The 16,572-nt window shown below is 31.0% G+C and overlaps 1 protein-coding gene across 1 annotated transcript in view; it reads left to right on the top strand.

Annotated features, from left to right (window-relative positions):
- Positions 1-16,304, top strand: part of LOC108907898 (progestin and adipoQ receptor family member 3) — a 58,097-nt gene extending 41,793 nt beyond the window's left edge. The window contains exons 3-7 of the mRNA XM_018711737.1: positions 5,118-5,341; positions 8,229-8,388; positions 10,088-10,240; positions 10,466-10,654; positions 14,570-16,304. Coding sequence (XP_018567253.1) covers positions 5,118-5,341; positions 8,229-8,388; positions 10,088-10,240; positions 10,466-10,654; positions 14,570-14,803 — 960 coding nt within the window. The 3' untranslated portion in view covers positions 14,804-16,304. The remainder of the gene's footprint in view (positions 1-5,117; positions 5,342-8,228; positions 8,389-10,087; positions 10,241-10,465; positions 10,655-14,569) is intronic.
- Positions 16,305-16,572: the final 268 nt, after the last annotated feature.

Raw genomic sequence — 16,572 nt, 5'->3', positions numbered from 1 at the left:
TCGTATATACTTAAAATTTTGTAAGTTTCACATACAAATTATGGTGAATTAGTATTTTCGTAATAAGTTTGAGTTGAGGGATGAAGTTGTTTTTACTACTAGGACCAATTGGGCGTCGTAAAATATTCTACCATGCGAGCAAACGTTGGTGATATTTTCAGACTTTGACAATGATGGAAGTAACGTCAGTATCACCAGCATTTTGAGATCACCAGATATGACTGGTTTTATGAATGAACGCATCAACATAGATGACCCTGATGGCTTGCTGGACATGTCCAGATTGGATATAGATTCCAAGAAACTACTTCCAAAAGAAGAAAAACGACGAGAAAAGAGGAGGAAGATGGATAAAAATGACACTATAACAGAATGAGATTAGAATTGGACAGAAAAATTGAAAAGAGATGTAAAGAAAAAGGCAAATAGCTCAAAGTATTTAAATTAAAAAAAATAGTATGGCTGTAACTTCTGATTTTTGAATTAATAATTCTAAATATTTGTTTTGTTAACCTTATTTCGCTGGATAGGTTCTCATTTCCCTGGCAGTTACAATAACAAATATATAAAATATAAGTTTTAATTTCAGGTTAATTTATGAAATTCATTTTAGCCCATTTACACGAGGCTATTTGTGAAGACATTCCATTAAGCCAATCCAATGACAAAGTTGAAGGCAATCCAATAAAAATTCAATTGAAATTTACACGTAGGCCAGTCCGCCATCCGGCGGGCTAGTATCTTTGTTTAATCCATGGTCTAGTATATACGGTTGTGTAGAATGGATAGGGCGAAAAGCTTTGAGCTAAATTGAAAAAAGTATTAATTTTAACACAACAGGAAATACTCAATATAATCAATTCAGAAGAATCAATTGTTGAAAGAAGGTGGTGGGTCAGACCATGGCTAGCCAGAAGATCCACAATGGGCCAATCAAGGCTTATCTTAAGAGAATTAGAAACAGAAGATCCTGAAGAATATAAATTGTGCATCTCGGCACTCCATTTAGACAAAACCATATTGAAAACTTTGCAAACTATACAAAAAAACCAAATCCAAGACACGTGCGCCCGGCAAAAACATAGGCGACTGGCTTACTGACTAGGTGGCTACGTGGCTGGGCTAGGCTTGGCTAGGAACGTACGTTCTCACAAATGCCATTACACAAGCCAATCCACTTCTTGAGTGGTGGGGGACGCTATTGGCTCCTAAAATTAGAAACCGTTCCAATTAGTGGAGTGGCTTGGGACAATGTTTGGAGACATTCCATTTACAGGACTGTCTCTATTTACACGATGCCAATGTTGGATTGGCTTAGTGGAATGTCTTCACAACTGGCCTTGTGTAAATGGGCCATTATGCTCAAAATATAATAGCTACTTTAAACACCAACTGGGGCTTCCGCATCATCTTCAGGACACCTAAGGAGGGAGCGTAGGGTAGAGCGCGTGACCTTTTATATACCAGATACCTACATATATTTAATTTCCACTTTCCTTTACATGTTGTCATTTCCCTGTTCATTGAAAATAGAAAAACAGCTATAAAATAAATATTTACCTTAGTTTTGTCTGGCCCGTTTGAGATTGGTTATGTTATTGTACATTCTTTACCCCTAATTACTTTTTGTCCCAATTATCGACAAAAAATGAGATTCACCTGTCGTATTTAATTTCACCGTGTGTAGAACTACCCATATGCCAATGAAATATATTAAAATCACTCAAAAACTACCTTTAATTCCTTTAATTCTTTAGGGCATAGACATAAAAGTAAATTGGTAATTGGTAAATGAGCAGTATTACAGATGTTTCATATATATTATTGAACATAAAATAAAATGATATAGGGAATAATAGATAATAAAACATGATTATAAATAGCTAATGAAATACTTTTATGAAAATAATTAAATCAAAGATCTTACTTTTGATTTTAAGTTATTACATTTATTTATTTAGTCTCCTCTGAATGCAGTAGACATAGATAAAATTGAGATAGTTCATTTCTTCAGTTCTTATAAAAGAAACGGATTTTATTATTTTGATGTCTCTAGTCTCTCACCAAGTTTTACTAACTGAATTTAATTTGAGAAGGTCAGAAAATAATAATTATTAATAATAATATTATCTGTGAAATTTCTTTATAAATAAATTCATAGCGATGTGGATTATATTTTCATGACAAACAGTTTGCATTTCATAATAAAATCCCACATTATTTTAGAAGAAATAATAATGTTCTAACTAACTACTCATCCCAAGTTAGCAAAAATGTCTCTTTTGTTTAGTACTGATACCAATAACTTACTCGTAGATAATGCAAATATTCTTGATAAATTTTCTACATTTTTCTACATTTTGGATATCTGAGTAATATTAATATTCACATTTATACAAGACTGGTTAAAGTCAATCGTTTTTTTTTTTAGGTTGAGTTTATAAATGTGCAATTTCCTCGTATTATTGTTATGATTGTATAATTTCTCTTTTACTGATTGTAGTTGTTAATTGGCCTGTGCTGTAAATTACGAATAAATAAAAAAGATAAGATGGTAAAAGAAACCCAATTTTTTCCAGAAATTAGAAATATTAACTTTAACTTTATATTCCGAAACACTTTCTCCCGTGAAATCAATAACAGCAATGCGGTTACTAATGTTACTATAATATACAAACTATTCTGACTACTGGATTGGCTGTAACAAAACGCTGAAAAATTATCTTGAAACATGGCGCGTTGGATTTTTATCAAGTTCAACATTAACCAGAGCACGCGCTGTTGCTATAGAAATTAGAAAACACGGCATAATGCGGTAGGAGTATGGCAGGAATGAGATGAGACGTAATGAGAAGCTGTCACCTGCAAAAACAGCTGTCAATCTTGTGGCGTCAGCGTCGTTTAGCGCACTAGCGTATTAGGAAAACAGTAGCTTGAGGAGGTAACATTGCAGGAACGTAGCACTGTACAGTCAGTCACCCGTACTTGTTTAGAGCGTATTGCCGGTTTTATGCAGAGATAGGAAATAGGAGTACATACATACCTACATGATATATTTTACTGTTTTACCTGGTTTATTAGTTATATGCAAACATTACGAATTGAAGACCATTTATAAAAATATTGTTAATACGTAAATTTTTCAGAGGAGGGCAAAAATTTATTTGCGTTATTTTTAAGTTCAACCATGAGATAAGTAACTTTTAAAATTCTTTTGAAAAATGTACGTCTGTATTTCATGCCAAATCACAGAGTTTTAAATTTCGTGATTTTTTGGTATTGCCTATTTAGTACCCATTTAGAGTAGCTTTAATGATTTTTTTCGAATTTTTATTTCTACCCCACAAGAAGTTATGAGCATGTAAATATTTTAGGAAAAAAAATTCAAATACCTGTAACTTGGCAAACACTAAAGATATAAACTTTTTTTTTTCATTTTGTTCGATTTAATTTGTGGTTTTATTAAAAAAAAAATACATTTTTAGTCATCGTTTTAAGGAAAAATTATTTGCAATCTTGAAATTTAGAATATAAGTTATTGTTAATATATGTTTATTGTTTATTTAGTACCCACCTACTTTAAATTTTCTATTCTATGACCTACCATACAGGCTGTTACAAATTCGCTTCTCACTACAGGGATCTCGTAAACGGTAACAGGTACGAAGTAGCTTAAATGGGGGCAAAGTTGACTAATCAGGGGACCAATATTATGCCTCTAAATAATCAAGGCTAACATGATTAGTTTTCGAAATATTTGAAAAAAACGAAATGTTGGAAATCCGTTTTTGTTTAAATTCAACCTTGTTTGATATTGAAAAAAGAAGAACACTTTCTCATGGCCACTTTTTCGAATGGCATAATCAATTTTTATATGTAACTTTTCGTATCTCCAGGACCATCATCAACTTCATTTTTTTAAATACGACCCTGGAAATTTTATTACATTTTTTGCAAGCCTTCATGACCCCCAATACTGTACTGCTTCAGCTCGAACCAGATTCAGACGTTTTGTCTCGAAAAATTCATCTTCAGTGTATTCGTTCCAAAATCTAAATTTTTTTATTTAGTTTTCTTTATTTATTGAATTATCATATATTGTAAGTGTCGTTAGACCCTGTGAAATCCATTTAGTTATTCAGACTATTACCACCACACATTAAAATAAAACATTATTAGAGTTTTATTCCCGTGTCCATAGTTACTTCTAGGCTTCTCGAGTGCTCAAAATTCAAACAAATTCCGATCTATTTTTTTCAGGATATTCATACAAATACATCCGACATGCTCTTTCACAGTTGCAGTTATAGATATAATAAATTCCGATAATATTATGCTGATCTTTATTTTTAACCTTTGCCAAAACGAAAATGTTTTTGAACATTTACTGAAATTTTTTAAAGAATAATATTCAGTTGGCGTTTTGGTTGTTCATATGCATTTTTAAAAATTAGTTTGTCATAATAAAATTAAAATTGTAACAATGTTTTAATTTTTACGCAACATCTTATTGATATGATGACCTTATGATGGCCAAGTGATGGTAATAGTTAATAATAATAAATATTCTATTGTAGCGCGTGATGGTTATAGTTTAAATAACTAGAAGGATTTCATAGGGTCTAACGACACTTACAGTGTACGTTAATTCAATAAACAACGAAATATAAATAAAAAATTAAGATAAATTTTGAACGAATACACTGAAGATGAATTTTTCGAGACAAAACGTCTGAATCTGATTAAGGCTGAGGCAGTACAGTATTGGGGCTCATGAAGGCTTGAAAAAAATGTAATAAAATTTCCAGGGTCGTATTTAAAAAAATGAAGTTGATGATGGTCCTGGCGAGACAAAACGTTACATATAAAAATTGATTATGCCATTCGATAGAGGGCAAAATGTGGCCATGAGAAAGTGTTCTTCGTTTTTCAATATCACCTCAAACAAGGCCGAAATTAAACCTTGAATTTTTAGAGGCATATTGTTGGTCCCCTGATTACGCAACTTTGCCCCCATTTTAAGCTACTTCGTAGCTCTTACCGTTTCCGAGATCTCTGTAGTGAGAAGCAAATTTGTAACAGCCTGTATACGTACTATATTTTTATATCATTTTTAGGCATGTGTCATACATGATCACACGCAGTCACTATTGGAAGATTTGACTCCAGATACTTCCAGCGTTTCGGAATCTTCCGAAGAAGAAGTTTACGAAGATGAATTGCTTTATGAAAAATTGAGACAGTTATTGTTCTTTGAAGAAGCTCCTGAATATATGAAACACAACGCATATATTTTGTCGGGTTATAGAGGAATTTTGAATACTCAGTTATGTGTAGAAAGGTCAGTTGGTTATTATTTCTTACAAGCATAAGCTGGATTGGTGCCCATTACCACATAATAAAATATGATTTTACTTTTATTTTAGATATTATTAATTACTGGTTTGTCTATGACATTATTTCTACAGTTCGTACAATATTTGTTGAGATAGAATTCCGAGAAAAGAAACTGTGAAACACGCCCTCGTAACTGCAGTACGCACTGCAAGCTGCTGCGGTGAACGCCACGCCTCCAATCTCTTTGTACCTCGTATGTTGAATGCGGTTAATTCCAAGAAGGGGGTCTTCTTGGGATTCTATCAACAAATATTGTACGGACTCTAGATACTTTTTATCAAAGAATATTTACGATTCCATTTTATAATTTGATTCAGCTTAATACCTTTCAAGTAAAAGCATAAGATCTAATAATAAAGAACATATACAGTATGTCCACAGAAAAGGTGTTGAATAGGGAAAACTTTTTTATTTTTCATTTTATCGAAAAAAGTTACCTACTCTTGATAAAAAATTTTGCTGGTTCTTAAAGTAAGATTGGAATAGAAAAATTTAACATTTCTTGTGTTGTGTTCAAAAAATTGAAAATCTTTAAATGGTACAAGAGTAAAGTGTACTTATTTGTGAAAATGTGGAAATAAGTAACTAGGAAAAGCTGTTCAAAAGTAATAATACCAAGAGTAATACCAATTTTTGAAAAAATCGACCTACTTTTATTTATTAATCATTAAATTTATTTTATACAAATTAAATTATTCCAAATTAACAATTTCACCTTGTTCTTGTAGGCGTTGATAGTGACAAGTTGATTTGACAATTTGCTCTTATAAATTATTAGCCATCGCCATTGTCAGTCTAAAATGCTTACTTTACAGCAAAAAATTTACTTAGTGCAATTTATGGCCAAGGCGAAAAATGTTATTGTCAAGTTAGTCAGGAATTTAATGAAAAATTCCCGAATGTGTATGTTCCGGAGGCTACTTGCCTTAAGAGTACTTTACTAAAGTAAATGTGTGGTGCGACATTTCTTATTATGGAATAATAGGGCCATACTTCTTTAACACTTCTTGTAATGCAGATAGTTACTTAGATATGTATTTTCTTGACGATGAATTAGAAAACCCCCGTTAGAATACCGTCGTTCATTTTATTTTCAACAAGATGGATGTCCAGCACATTATGCGGCAAGTGTAAGACAATGGTTAGACCATACATTTCCAGACCAGTGGATTGGGAGACTAAGACCAGTTCAGTGGCCTCCTAGGAGTCTAGATTTGGCAGTAATGGATTTTTTCCATGGGGTCGACTGAATCAAATTGTTTATCGCACCCCTCTAATATAAGATTCCAATATTGATCAATTAAAGAATGCGATTAGAGACGCCGTTGTTTCAATATTTTTAGATGAAGTTAGAAGAAGCTTTGCTGAATTACTTGTCCATTTAAAAACATGTGCTCAATATGTGCAGTGGCATGTGGCAGTGTGTTTGAGTAAATACTTTTAAAATCTGTGAATTGTTAATTTGGAATAATTTAATTTGTATAAAATAAATTTAATGATTACAAATGATTAAAAGTAGGCCGATTTTTTCGAAAATTAGTATTAGAGATTGCCTTTCACATTTGAACAACTTTTCCTAGCAACTTGTTTCCATATCTTCACAAATAAGTGTAATCTTGTACCATTTAAAGTTTTTTCAATGTTTGGACACTCCGTACAAGAAATGTTCAATTTTTCTATTACAGTCTTACTACAAGAACAGGCAAAAGCTTTTTTATCAAGAGTAACTTTTTTCGATAAAATTAAAAATAAGAAAGTTTTTCCTATTCAACACCTTTTCTGTGGACATACTGTATAATTAAAATGAAATAAAAGTTTGTAATATTTTTAATATAAAATAAAAAATATAAATATAAAATATAAAATAAATAATATGAAATGCTTAAACGGAGTTAGTTGTACAAATAATGTTCATAAGAAATGTACACATTATATGTGTAGTAGTTTTAATATTACATTTAACTAATTTTCTTCATTGTAAAATATGTTTTCACTCTTTTTTATCATATTAGGTCCAATACGACGTAAATACTTATTTAAATACATTTCTTTTTATGAAAAAGGAGAACACCAATCGAATCAATTCAGTAATTTATAGTAATAAAATAGAAAAAATATCTAAGACGGCAAAGTATCGTTGATGTATAATTAACTAAATCAACTTTTACTATTGGATTTAGGTACATTTAATCCCAAAAAATTGCTTAAGTATTCATTAATTCATTCAGAAATCAAGGTTAACTTTTAAACGATTAAAAATAATTTACAACCAAAAAGTAACAAACAAACAAAATTTTATAACGATATTACTTACGTTAACCGAATTCAAAAGGTAGTTAAAAAATTACTTCCTCATGAAAAATCACAATGGAATTGGTAATACCAATCCATTAGATATAAGATACTTTATTTTAAAAATTTATGAAACTTTCATTAGGGTCGTAACCAGGTTGAAATTTGAGGCAGGGCAAATGATCAGTTCTGTAATAATCTGAGAACTGAGGGATAAATAGTGTCTTAAGTAATTAAAATCTATTATCTAAGCAGGATAAATATTTTGTTCAGAAAGGGAAAACTTTTGTCAACCAGGGTAACTCTGCGTGGTTTCCCTTGGTTACGGTTCTATGTATTAAAATTACTTAAAACCTTTAAATATATTTTGTGTCAGTTTCAATTGGTTCATTATGACTATAGGGATTATAAAGCAGATCATAACATTTATTATAACTTATCTGCAATCTTAATAATCTTCGTATGACTTGATAAGCACTATAAATAAACGACATATTTGCAATCATTAAATCAAAGACTTGAAAGAATTGATTTTTTAGCCTGTTTTGGTGGACAAACGAGACAATCAACATATGGTCGCATATTTTTGGATTTGTTCTTTTTGTAACTTTAACGATATATGACGTCGTAATGGTAAAAAAAGTTCAAGCCCCATTTGGCGACAAATTAATTGTAGGATCAGTATTACTATGTTTTCAGGTTAGTATTTAATCTATATACCATATACCTATTACTACTATACTAATATTATGGCTTATTCAAATATTGATAAACACTTTATATTCGTTATTTGAATTTAATGCCTTTTTGAAATTTAAAAATATCCCATAATCTAGAAAGAATAAAGGTGACATTCAAACTTACGGAAAACAACTACGATGCCGACTAATACCCCGACAAGCATTAAATTATATGCAATCTAGAAAACAGTTATAGGATCAAATCAAGAATAATATGCTCATATACCACAATCTTAAACTAAATAAAAATTTTTCACTTTTCTTCAAGGAAAATATTGTACTTAGTTCAAGATTATGGTATATCAGTGCCAGGAGTATTTCTTTGCTTATATATAAACAATTGTTGTGCGATTGCTTTGAAATTTGGTATACAGGGTGTATTCGCGAAAAGAAACAATTATTATTGTATATAATATCATCAGTTTAAAAATTTAGTAAGCCAAAAATCTTGTTTTCATAGTACCTACGAAATAGCAGATTGCTCTCTGCCAGTTTGGATATTTGAAAACCTAGACATTGAATAGCAGTGACAATCAACGATGATGTAGCATTGTTACATCTCACTTACACTGTATAAATATGCAGTTTATTGTTTATTAATTTTGCTGTTTTGTAGAGCATTTTAATGTATACATATAAGTTTTGAAAACTCTGAAGTACCTACATATATTTAATAATGTATTAGAGACACATTTGCACATTTCTTATGCAGCGTGTAAGAAAACTAAACCGACAAATGAAGACAGCAAATTCTAGAAATGATTTAATACCGGTTTGACATAAATCGTCTTGTCCAAAAATACTCCCTAATGACCCTTTGACATTGTTTTTTTTTATTGTTCAGATCGCTGTTTATTTAGAAAGATCAAACTTAGGTGTTATGTGTTAACTTTTATACGGACAGCCTTTTGATGTAAAAATCTTTTAATTGTAACCACAGGCGTCACATTAGATATTTTTAATTAAATTTTTTTCTCTTCGACTTTTTGGTATTTTTAATATCAAAATCGAAAACTTCAGAGTATTCTAGATTAAAGAGGTACTCTTGTCTTGAGTGGCTAGGGTGTACTGTGCTAGAAAAATCTATTTGAAAATGTTTGTGTTTGTTTTGCACGATTATTACAAAATTACAAATTCCGTGCTAATATTTAGTAGTTGGCTTAGGAAGCATTTTTGAATAAGACGATTTATGTCAAATTGATATGAAATCATCGCTATAATTTGCTGTCTGCATTTGTCGGTTTAGTTTCCGGACACCCTGTATATGTCTCTATGCTAAGCTAACCAATTTATTAAGTAGTTCAAATGTTTACTAGATTATAATTCCTTGTTACACTTGATATTCCATGTTTTGCAGTGTAATAAGTAGGTATTCAAAAAAATGTCTACAACCTGTAGTACTTATCTAACTTTTTTCGTATCTTGAAAAAAAAAACATGAAAAAAAATGTCAAGTTGGTATTTTTTTAATATTTAATTAATTGTAAGAAATTTAACCCAATAAATTTTTAATACATTCTTATTAAGCTAAAGAAAACTGATAATATATTTTTATACATAGATATATAATTCAATACAAACTAAACATTTTTCGACCTCCTTCGACCTGATTAGTTCATTAAATTAAAATTGTTTTTATTTATTTGTTTTTTTTTTCAGGTGTGCATGGCTCTCTCTTCCTTGTATCACACTTTTTCCTGCAGATCTGAACAAGACTGTCATAAATTTTTATCATACGACTTATTTGGAATAGCACTCTCTCTCTTAGCTATTTATACTTCAGGAATATATTATGCGTTCTGGTGCGATGAGGTATTCTAATATAAAACTGTTATCTACGCATATGTAGTATACTATAAAACAAAACTGCTATGATATTTGATAGATTTGAATTTGTAATTGACTTATTTCATCAAGTCGTCTCTGGAATTAATACATAAGAGATTTGTCCATTTGGGCATTAAAAACACATGGTGACATCCCTATTATTTCTTATCTACCTACAATACTCTATTAATGTATTTCTTTAATTTTTAGCAATTACAGAATTTCTATTTGACAACAATTACAATTATTTTTGTAATTGCAATGATTCTGCAAGTACCCAAATTGAATATTCATTGCAACATTAAAATGCTGGTGTTTGTTGCTTGGGCATGCTATGGGGTCATTCCGACAATACACTGGACTATTGCCATGGGAGGGTTCGAAAATCCTGTTGTTGCTGTAAGTAATATATTTATTTTCATAAGAAAAGCCGCCTATACATAGATGGCATTTTAACGGCTTTAATAAACTTATTTTCAGAAACAAACAATTTAACATGGTATATCCAATTTCTACATCGCGGTGATCAGGAAGGGAGAAAAAGTTCGATGAAAATGTCCGCCAAAACGGCTAACGCAGAAAGTTTCTGTATCATCTGGACATTCAAAATTCGCAAAGCTCAAAAACCTATGAGATCCTTCTTGTGGATTATGGGCATTTGTATATACGTGTCCCAAAAGTATGGAAACAGCACAATAACTTTCGAAAAATGCATTTTGAGGTAAAATGATTCAGACAAAAGATTTAGGATTTTTCCCTGGCTATTCAATGGTGACCCTAGATTTGACCTTCAAAGTTATTTCAAGGTCAAGTTAATTTTTTCAAATAGGATGCCCTACTTTTGACCCCGGAAATGAAAAGAGCGGAAAATTTTACGTTTAGATATGTCCTTGTCCATTTTCCAATATGGCGGTTCCAAGATGGCGGACGCGATTTCAAAAATCAACCGATTTTTGCCAAAATTGATGCAGTGCGGTTTTTCAAGGTGAAGGTCACGGTCAAATCAAGGATCACCATCAGATAGCCAGGGAAAAATCTTACAACGTTTCAAGACAGCGCGCCAAACCATGCGTGACCTTGATTTGACGTTTAATGACCATCAGAGGTTAAATTCGGAAAATGGTCAAGGACATATCTGAACGTAAAATTTTCCGCTCTTTTCATTTCCGGGGCCAAAAGTAGAGCATCCCATATGAAAAAATTAACTTGACCTTGAAATAACCTTGAAGGTCAAGGTCAACGTCAAATCTAGCCATTGAATAGCCAGGGAAAAATCCTAAATCTTTTGTCTGAATCATTTTTCCTCAAAATGCATTTTTCGAAAGTTATTGTGATGTTTCCATACTTTTGGGACACGTTGTATATACAAATGCCCATAATTCGCAAGAAGGATATGATAGGATTTTGAGCTTTGCGAATTTTGAATGTCCAGATGATACAGAAACTTTCTGCGTTAGCCGTTTTGGCGGACATTTTCATCGAACTTTTTCTCCCTTCCTGATCACCGTGATGTAGAAATATAGAAACCGTGACATGGAATACCGATTTCTTTAAATTCATCAAAATAATTGAATTTATTCAACTATCCAAATATTTACACCTGTTATACAGGTTGTCTAATAAAAAACGCCGCAAGCCATAACTCCGTTATTTATAGTCTGATTTTAAAAAACAAAAAATTAAATGAAATGGCTCTAAATACACTATAGAGCAGGGGTCGGCAAGTAATTTAGGTGAAGTCCGGATACTTTTGAAAATTTTTAACGAGGTCCAGAAAAAAACTCATATTCCTTACTAATTTTTTGTTTTAATTTGCACTCAAAATAATATTAAATACAATATATAGACATATTTGTATTAAAAAATCAATGGGAGAAATTACATTTGCAGTCATGAGTCAGTTTTTTTTACTAACCTACTAACTATTAAAAAATGATAAGGGTGGCATTCAAACGTATTTTTATCTATAGAAAAATATGTTTTTAAATAATTCGAGTAATTAAACTTTCAAAAAATTTTTGGCGGTCCAGTTTCTAACCTTTCGCGGTCCGGATCTGGACCGCGGTCCGCCAGTTGCCGACCGCTGCTATAGAGGGAGCCTATTAGAGCTTATTTACTATTTTTTTTTTCTGAAAAGCGATAGTCAACTTTTTTTTTTCAAATGGCAATATAGTTTTTTTGTTACACAGCAATTAAAACTCAAAATTTTATAGTTAATAGAAAAGAATCAGTACAATGAATATCAATTAAAATAAAAACAATTTTATTAAATACATTAACTATTATACAAAATTCAACACGAAATAACATTAATTAAACTCAAAACACATTAAACGAAGAAAAACAAACACAAAACAACTAAAGAAACAAATTGTAGCCGTCGTTCTCTATCGTTTTCCTCTAATGCTTCTACTTTTTTAGGAATGTATGGCTTGAATTTGTGCTTTTTCAAATGTGCAGTTCTCTTTGATGCTCTAATATTACTAGAAATTTCCCGAATTGAAGTTCTTGGGTTTTCTTCAACGTTAAGAACATTGAGCTCGGATGTTTTCATTAAATTCTTCAAGGCTTACAAATCTACGTGGTTCTGGAACTTCTCTGTGAGGAAATAGTTCTCTGTAAAGGTGGACTCCTGCACCAAGATTTTTATTACACCGAAAGTATACCTGAATCATGTCCTTCCGATTATTTCTCATATTTTGCACTGTTGAGCTTATTTCAATAAATAAGCTACTGTAAATGACACAGAAAGATGAGTAAAAAACTGGAGCGGGAACGCTAAAGTGACATTTTTTACTTGCTTTTTTGTTTTCCAGACAAACATAATTAATCAAGAGTTTGTTGTCAATTAAGCGACCGGGCGCTAGTAATGTAATATTTGCAGGCTTTTTCTGTAATACATATTTCACAAAAGTAAACTTTATATACATCCTTGAATTCAGAATAGAAATCTGCAAAATAATAAATAAAAAAAACCTATATTGCCATTTGGAAAAATGTTGACTATCGCTTTTCAAAAAAAATATATATTAAATAAATGACGGAGTTATGGCTTGCGGCGTTTTTTAGAAGACAACCTGTATATAAAAATTAGGACACAGGTATAATAAAAATATTCAGTATGGCATATGTATGACTGTTAATTTATTTTACGCATTTGAGTTTAAATACGTACATTTCACTAACAGGAACTTCAGTCAGAAAAACACGACATTTTATTACCGTTTACTAGATTTGATTGTCTTTTGACTTTTTTATGCAGAGTTAAAGTTAAAACAGGTACAAAGTTATAAAATTCTAAACAAAATACTGTATGTTTTTCTCTTTTTCTCATTCGGTATTTCATCAGTCTATTTGATGTTTTTAAATTAGTCCAATAGGTACACTAGGTACATATAAAAACCTACAAACATATGGATATTTCGTATAAGAACCGACACAAAGCAGGAGCATGTAGGGGAACCCAAAATATGGTGATTTAACGCCACTTACCTTTATACTAAGCTGAACCCAGATAAGTTATAGGCCTTGAAAATGGGGTTTCAAATTTCTAAAAAAATCTATTTGTTATATTTAAACTTAGAAAAACCAAATTTGGTACAGAGTATGAGTGTACCAAGAGCATTAATCGACAGTAAGTAGAGTTCAATTGAAGCATTTTAAAGGGTTGATAAGGGATGATGTACCATTAAAATGTGACATAATTTTTTAACCTATTGACGGACTGCTCTGTGTCGGTTCTTATGCAAAACACCCTGTATATTGAGTGACCCGCAGGTTTGAAATTTAAATGGTATACGCTATATTTTTTTACTTATTTAAATTCAATAATTCGTTTTTACAACATACTGACCTCCATGCTTGAAAATATGTGATTGAAGTTCCTTGTCCTAAAAAAAATAGCATCAAGCCTTTGATGTCATGGTTTTTCTTGAAAAGCCAATTTTGAACAGTCCTTCCTAGACTACAAGGGCGAAGCAACCCATATTTCTTTTTGTCAATTTTTGTATTTATTATGCCGAGTATGGAACGATGAGGTTTTAGCATTTGCAATATCTTTCCCTTGCTTCACAACATTTTTCATTGTAATGTCAATTTCTTTTGCAACTCTTTCTTGCACTTTGCTTAAAGAAATTAATAAATCGCCTCTTCTGTAATATAATGCTCAGCGCGTTGTCTCGAATCGGTTCCGGATGTCATGTTGGATTTGCTCACTGATCTAAGATCGATAAGATTATTTACTGCCAAGTATATTCGTATATTAAGTGTTTCTGACATATTTGTAAGTGACACTAATTCCTTATTTTTTTTTAGCTGCTCTTTCCAAGGGTATTGGGAATGTACGCTATTAGCGGCACTGCATTTTTGATATACGCCACGAAAGTTCCAGAAAGATTTTCAGCTGGAAAGTTCGACTTCATTGGACACTCACATCAGTGGTGGCACTTTTTTGTTGTTGTAGCTCTATATTACTGGCACAACACGGGCCTGCTTTACATCGACTACCGGATGAATCATGGTTGTCCGAATACGATGAGGTTCCCGTAGACACTTTAAGAAAATTACCTACTCTAAGTGGTAATGGGTTTAAATTTGTTTTGTACCTCTAAAGACTAGTTAGGAATAGGGACAAGTCCGAAGGTTTGAAGGTATTTTATTTTTATGTTTTTTAATTATTTTTTTTAATATAAAATATTTTTGTTTTTCGAGACGTCAGATGTCAAAAAAATTGTAATTATTCAATCAAATTAATTGAGTTAACTACTTTTATAATGTTCAGGATAATAATAATATGTAAGATTATTGTAATCGTTAAAATGTTATCAAGGAAGAAACATGCAGGATATTTTACGATGATATACTGTCTATAATCAGAAAGTGTGACCCAAAAAGGCCACTAAAAAAAGATATATGTATAGATCCTGTGGAAATTATTTTGTGTATGTATACCCATTGGGGGTCAATAGACACTTGAAGTCAAAATTCCAGAATCGTATTGAGATTATTCGTATTATTTTGTGGCACCTTTAAAAAGTTCATGCTGTATATTTTTTCTGCTATTTCGTGTAGTATACTAATTATTGTAAGTCAGTGAGAAAAACCATGTAATTAATTTTTTTGTTACAGTTTGTTTACCTTTTGAATAATAAAAATCAGCAAACACAATTTTGAAATCAGCTATGTTGTTTTAGTAAGAAAAACAGATAAGCGCATATATTTTCATATTTCACAAGTATCACAACATCCTACTTTTACAGTTCCTAATGGGAATATCTTTATTCCTTGTCACATCTAAACAGTTTAAAGTAACACGCTTTCTTCTTACAACGCGAATAATACAATAATAATTATACTACAGATTTGCTGATCTTTCAGATAAAGAAATAACATTATGGGAAACCTAATAATTTAATCTAATTCAGAAACTAAAAATAAAGAAATAAAAAATATACATGGAGGACTTTTCCGATGTGATAAGTGGTTAGATGTTTTCCCATTAGCATCTAGAACTTTTTGGTTCTTTGTGTGACAAATTACAAAATATTTATTTAAAAAATGTGTCGTGGGAAATGCGAGCAAAAAATCAAATACATAGTTTTTATCAGTATACGTGTGTCTATTTTCAGTGTATTAAATAGTAAAAAAGTATATGGAGAACATATCCCATGTAAAACAAAACAACAACAAAAAAAAATAGGAAAATCCCCAATACAGTTCTGAAATGTACTCTGTTGGTCATCAGCGATATATGGTGTATGCTAAAAATAAATTAATTCTTACAAGTAGGTACCTATATCTCACAATGATCTATAGCCAAAGTAAGTTTTAGTCAACGTTCAAAAATCGCCCAGTATAGACACAGTAGCATTGTCGAACCATTCTACCTGACAGTCTTAATGGAACTATGAAATAATATCTCTCGCATAGTTTTAGTGTGCGTTTTATCAAAAAAAAATAAAAAATAGTTAATTGTTGTTATAATGTTTAGGAGTTTAGTTTTATTATATTTAAGATAACTGTGATACAGTATTACCTATTATTATTATATAGTGCCAATATGTTACTAATATATATGTTGTATTGTACACATATGCATATATGTAAAAAATATATATATTTATCATATATTCATATAACTATTTACCTTGAAATCCCTTCCTTAAGTTTACTTTTACTTAACAATGCACATAGAAATATAGACCTATTTTTTTTTCATTTAACAACAATAATAATAATAATGATAATAATTAATTAGTTAATAATAATTTCAAGGCGGCGCCTTGAAAGCTCTTTGGTTCTGTATATGTATCAATCAT

The sequence above is a fragment of the Anoplophora glabripennis genome, unplaced genomic scaffold (assembly GCF_000390285.2).
Source record: "Anoplophora glabripennis isolate ALB-LARVAE unplaced genomic scaffold, Agla_2.0 scaffold122, whole genome shotgun sequence".
NCBI lineage: Eukaryota > Metazoa > Arthropoda > Insecta > Coleoptera > Cerambycidae > Anoplophora > Anoplophora glabripennis.
Note: the sequence above shows the minus strand (reverse complement) of the source record. Positions and strands in the feature narration are given on the sequence as shown.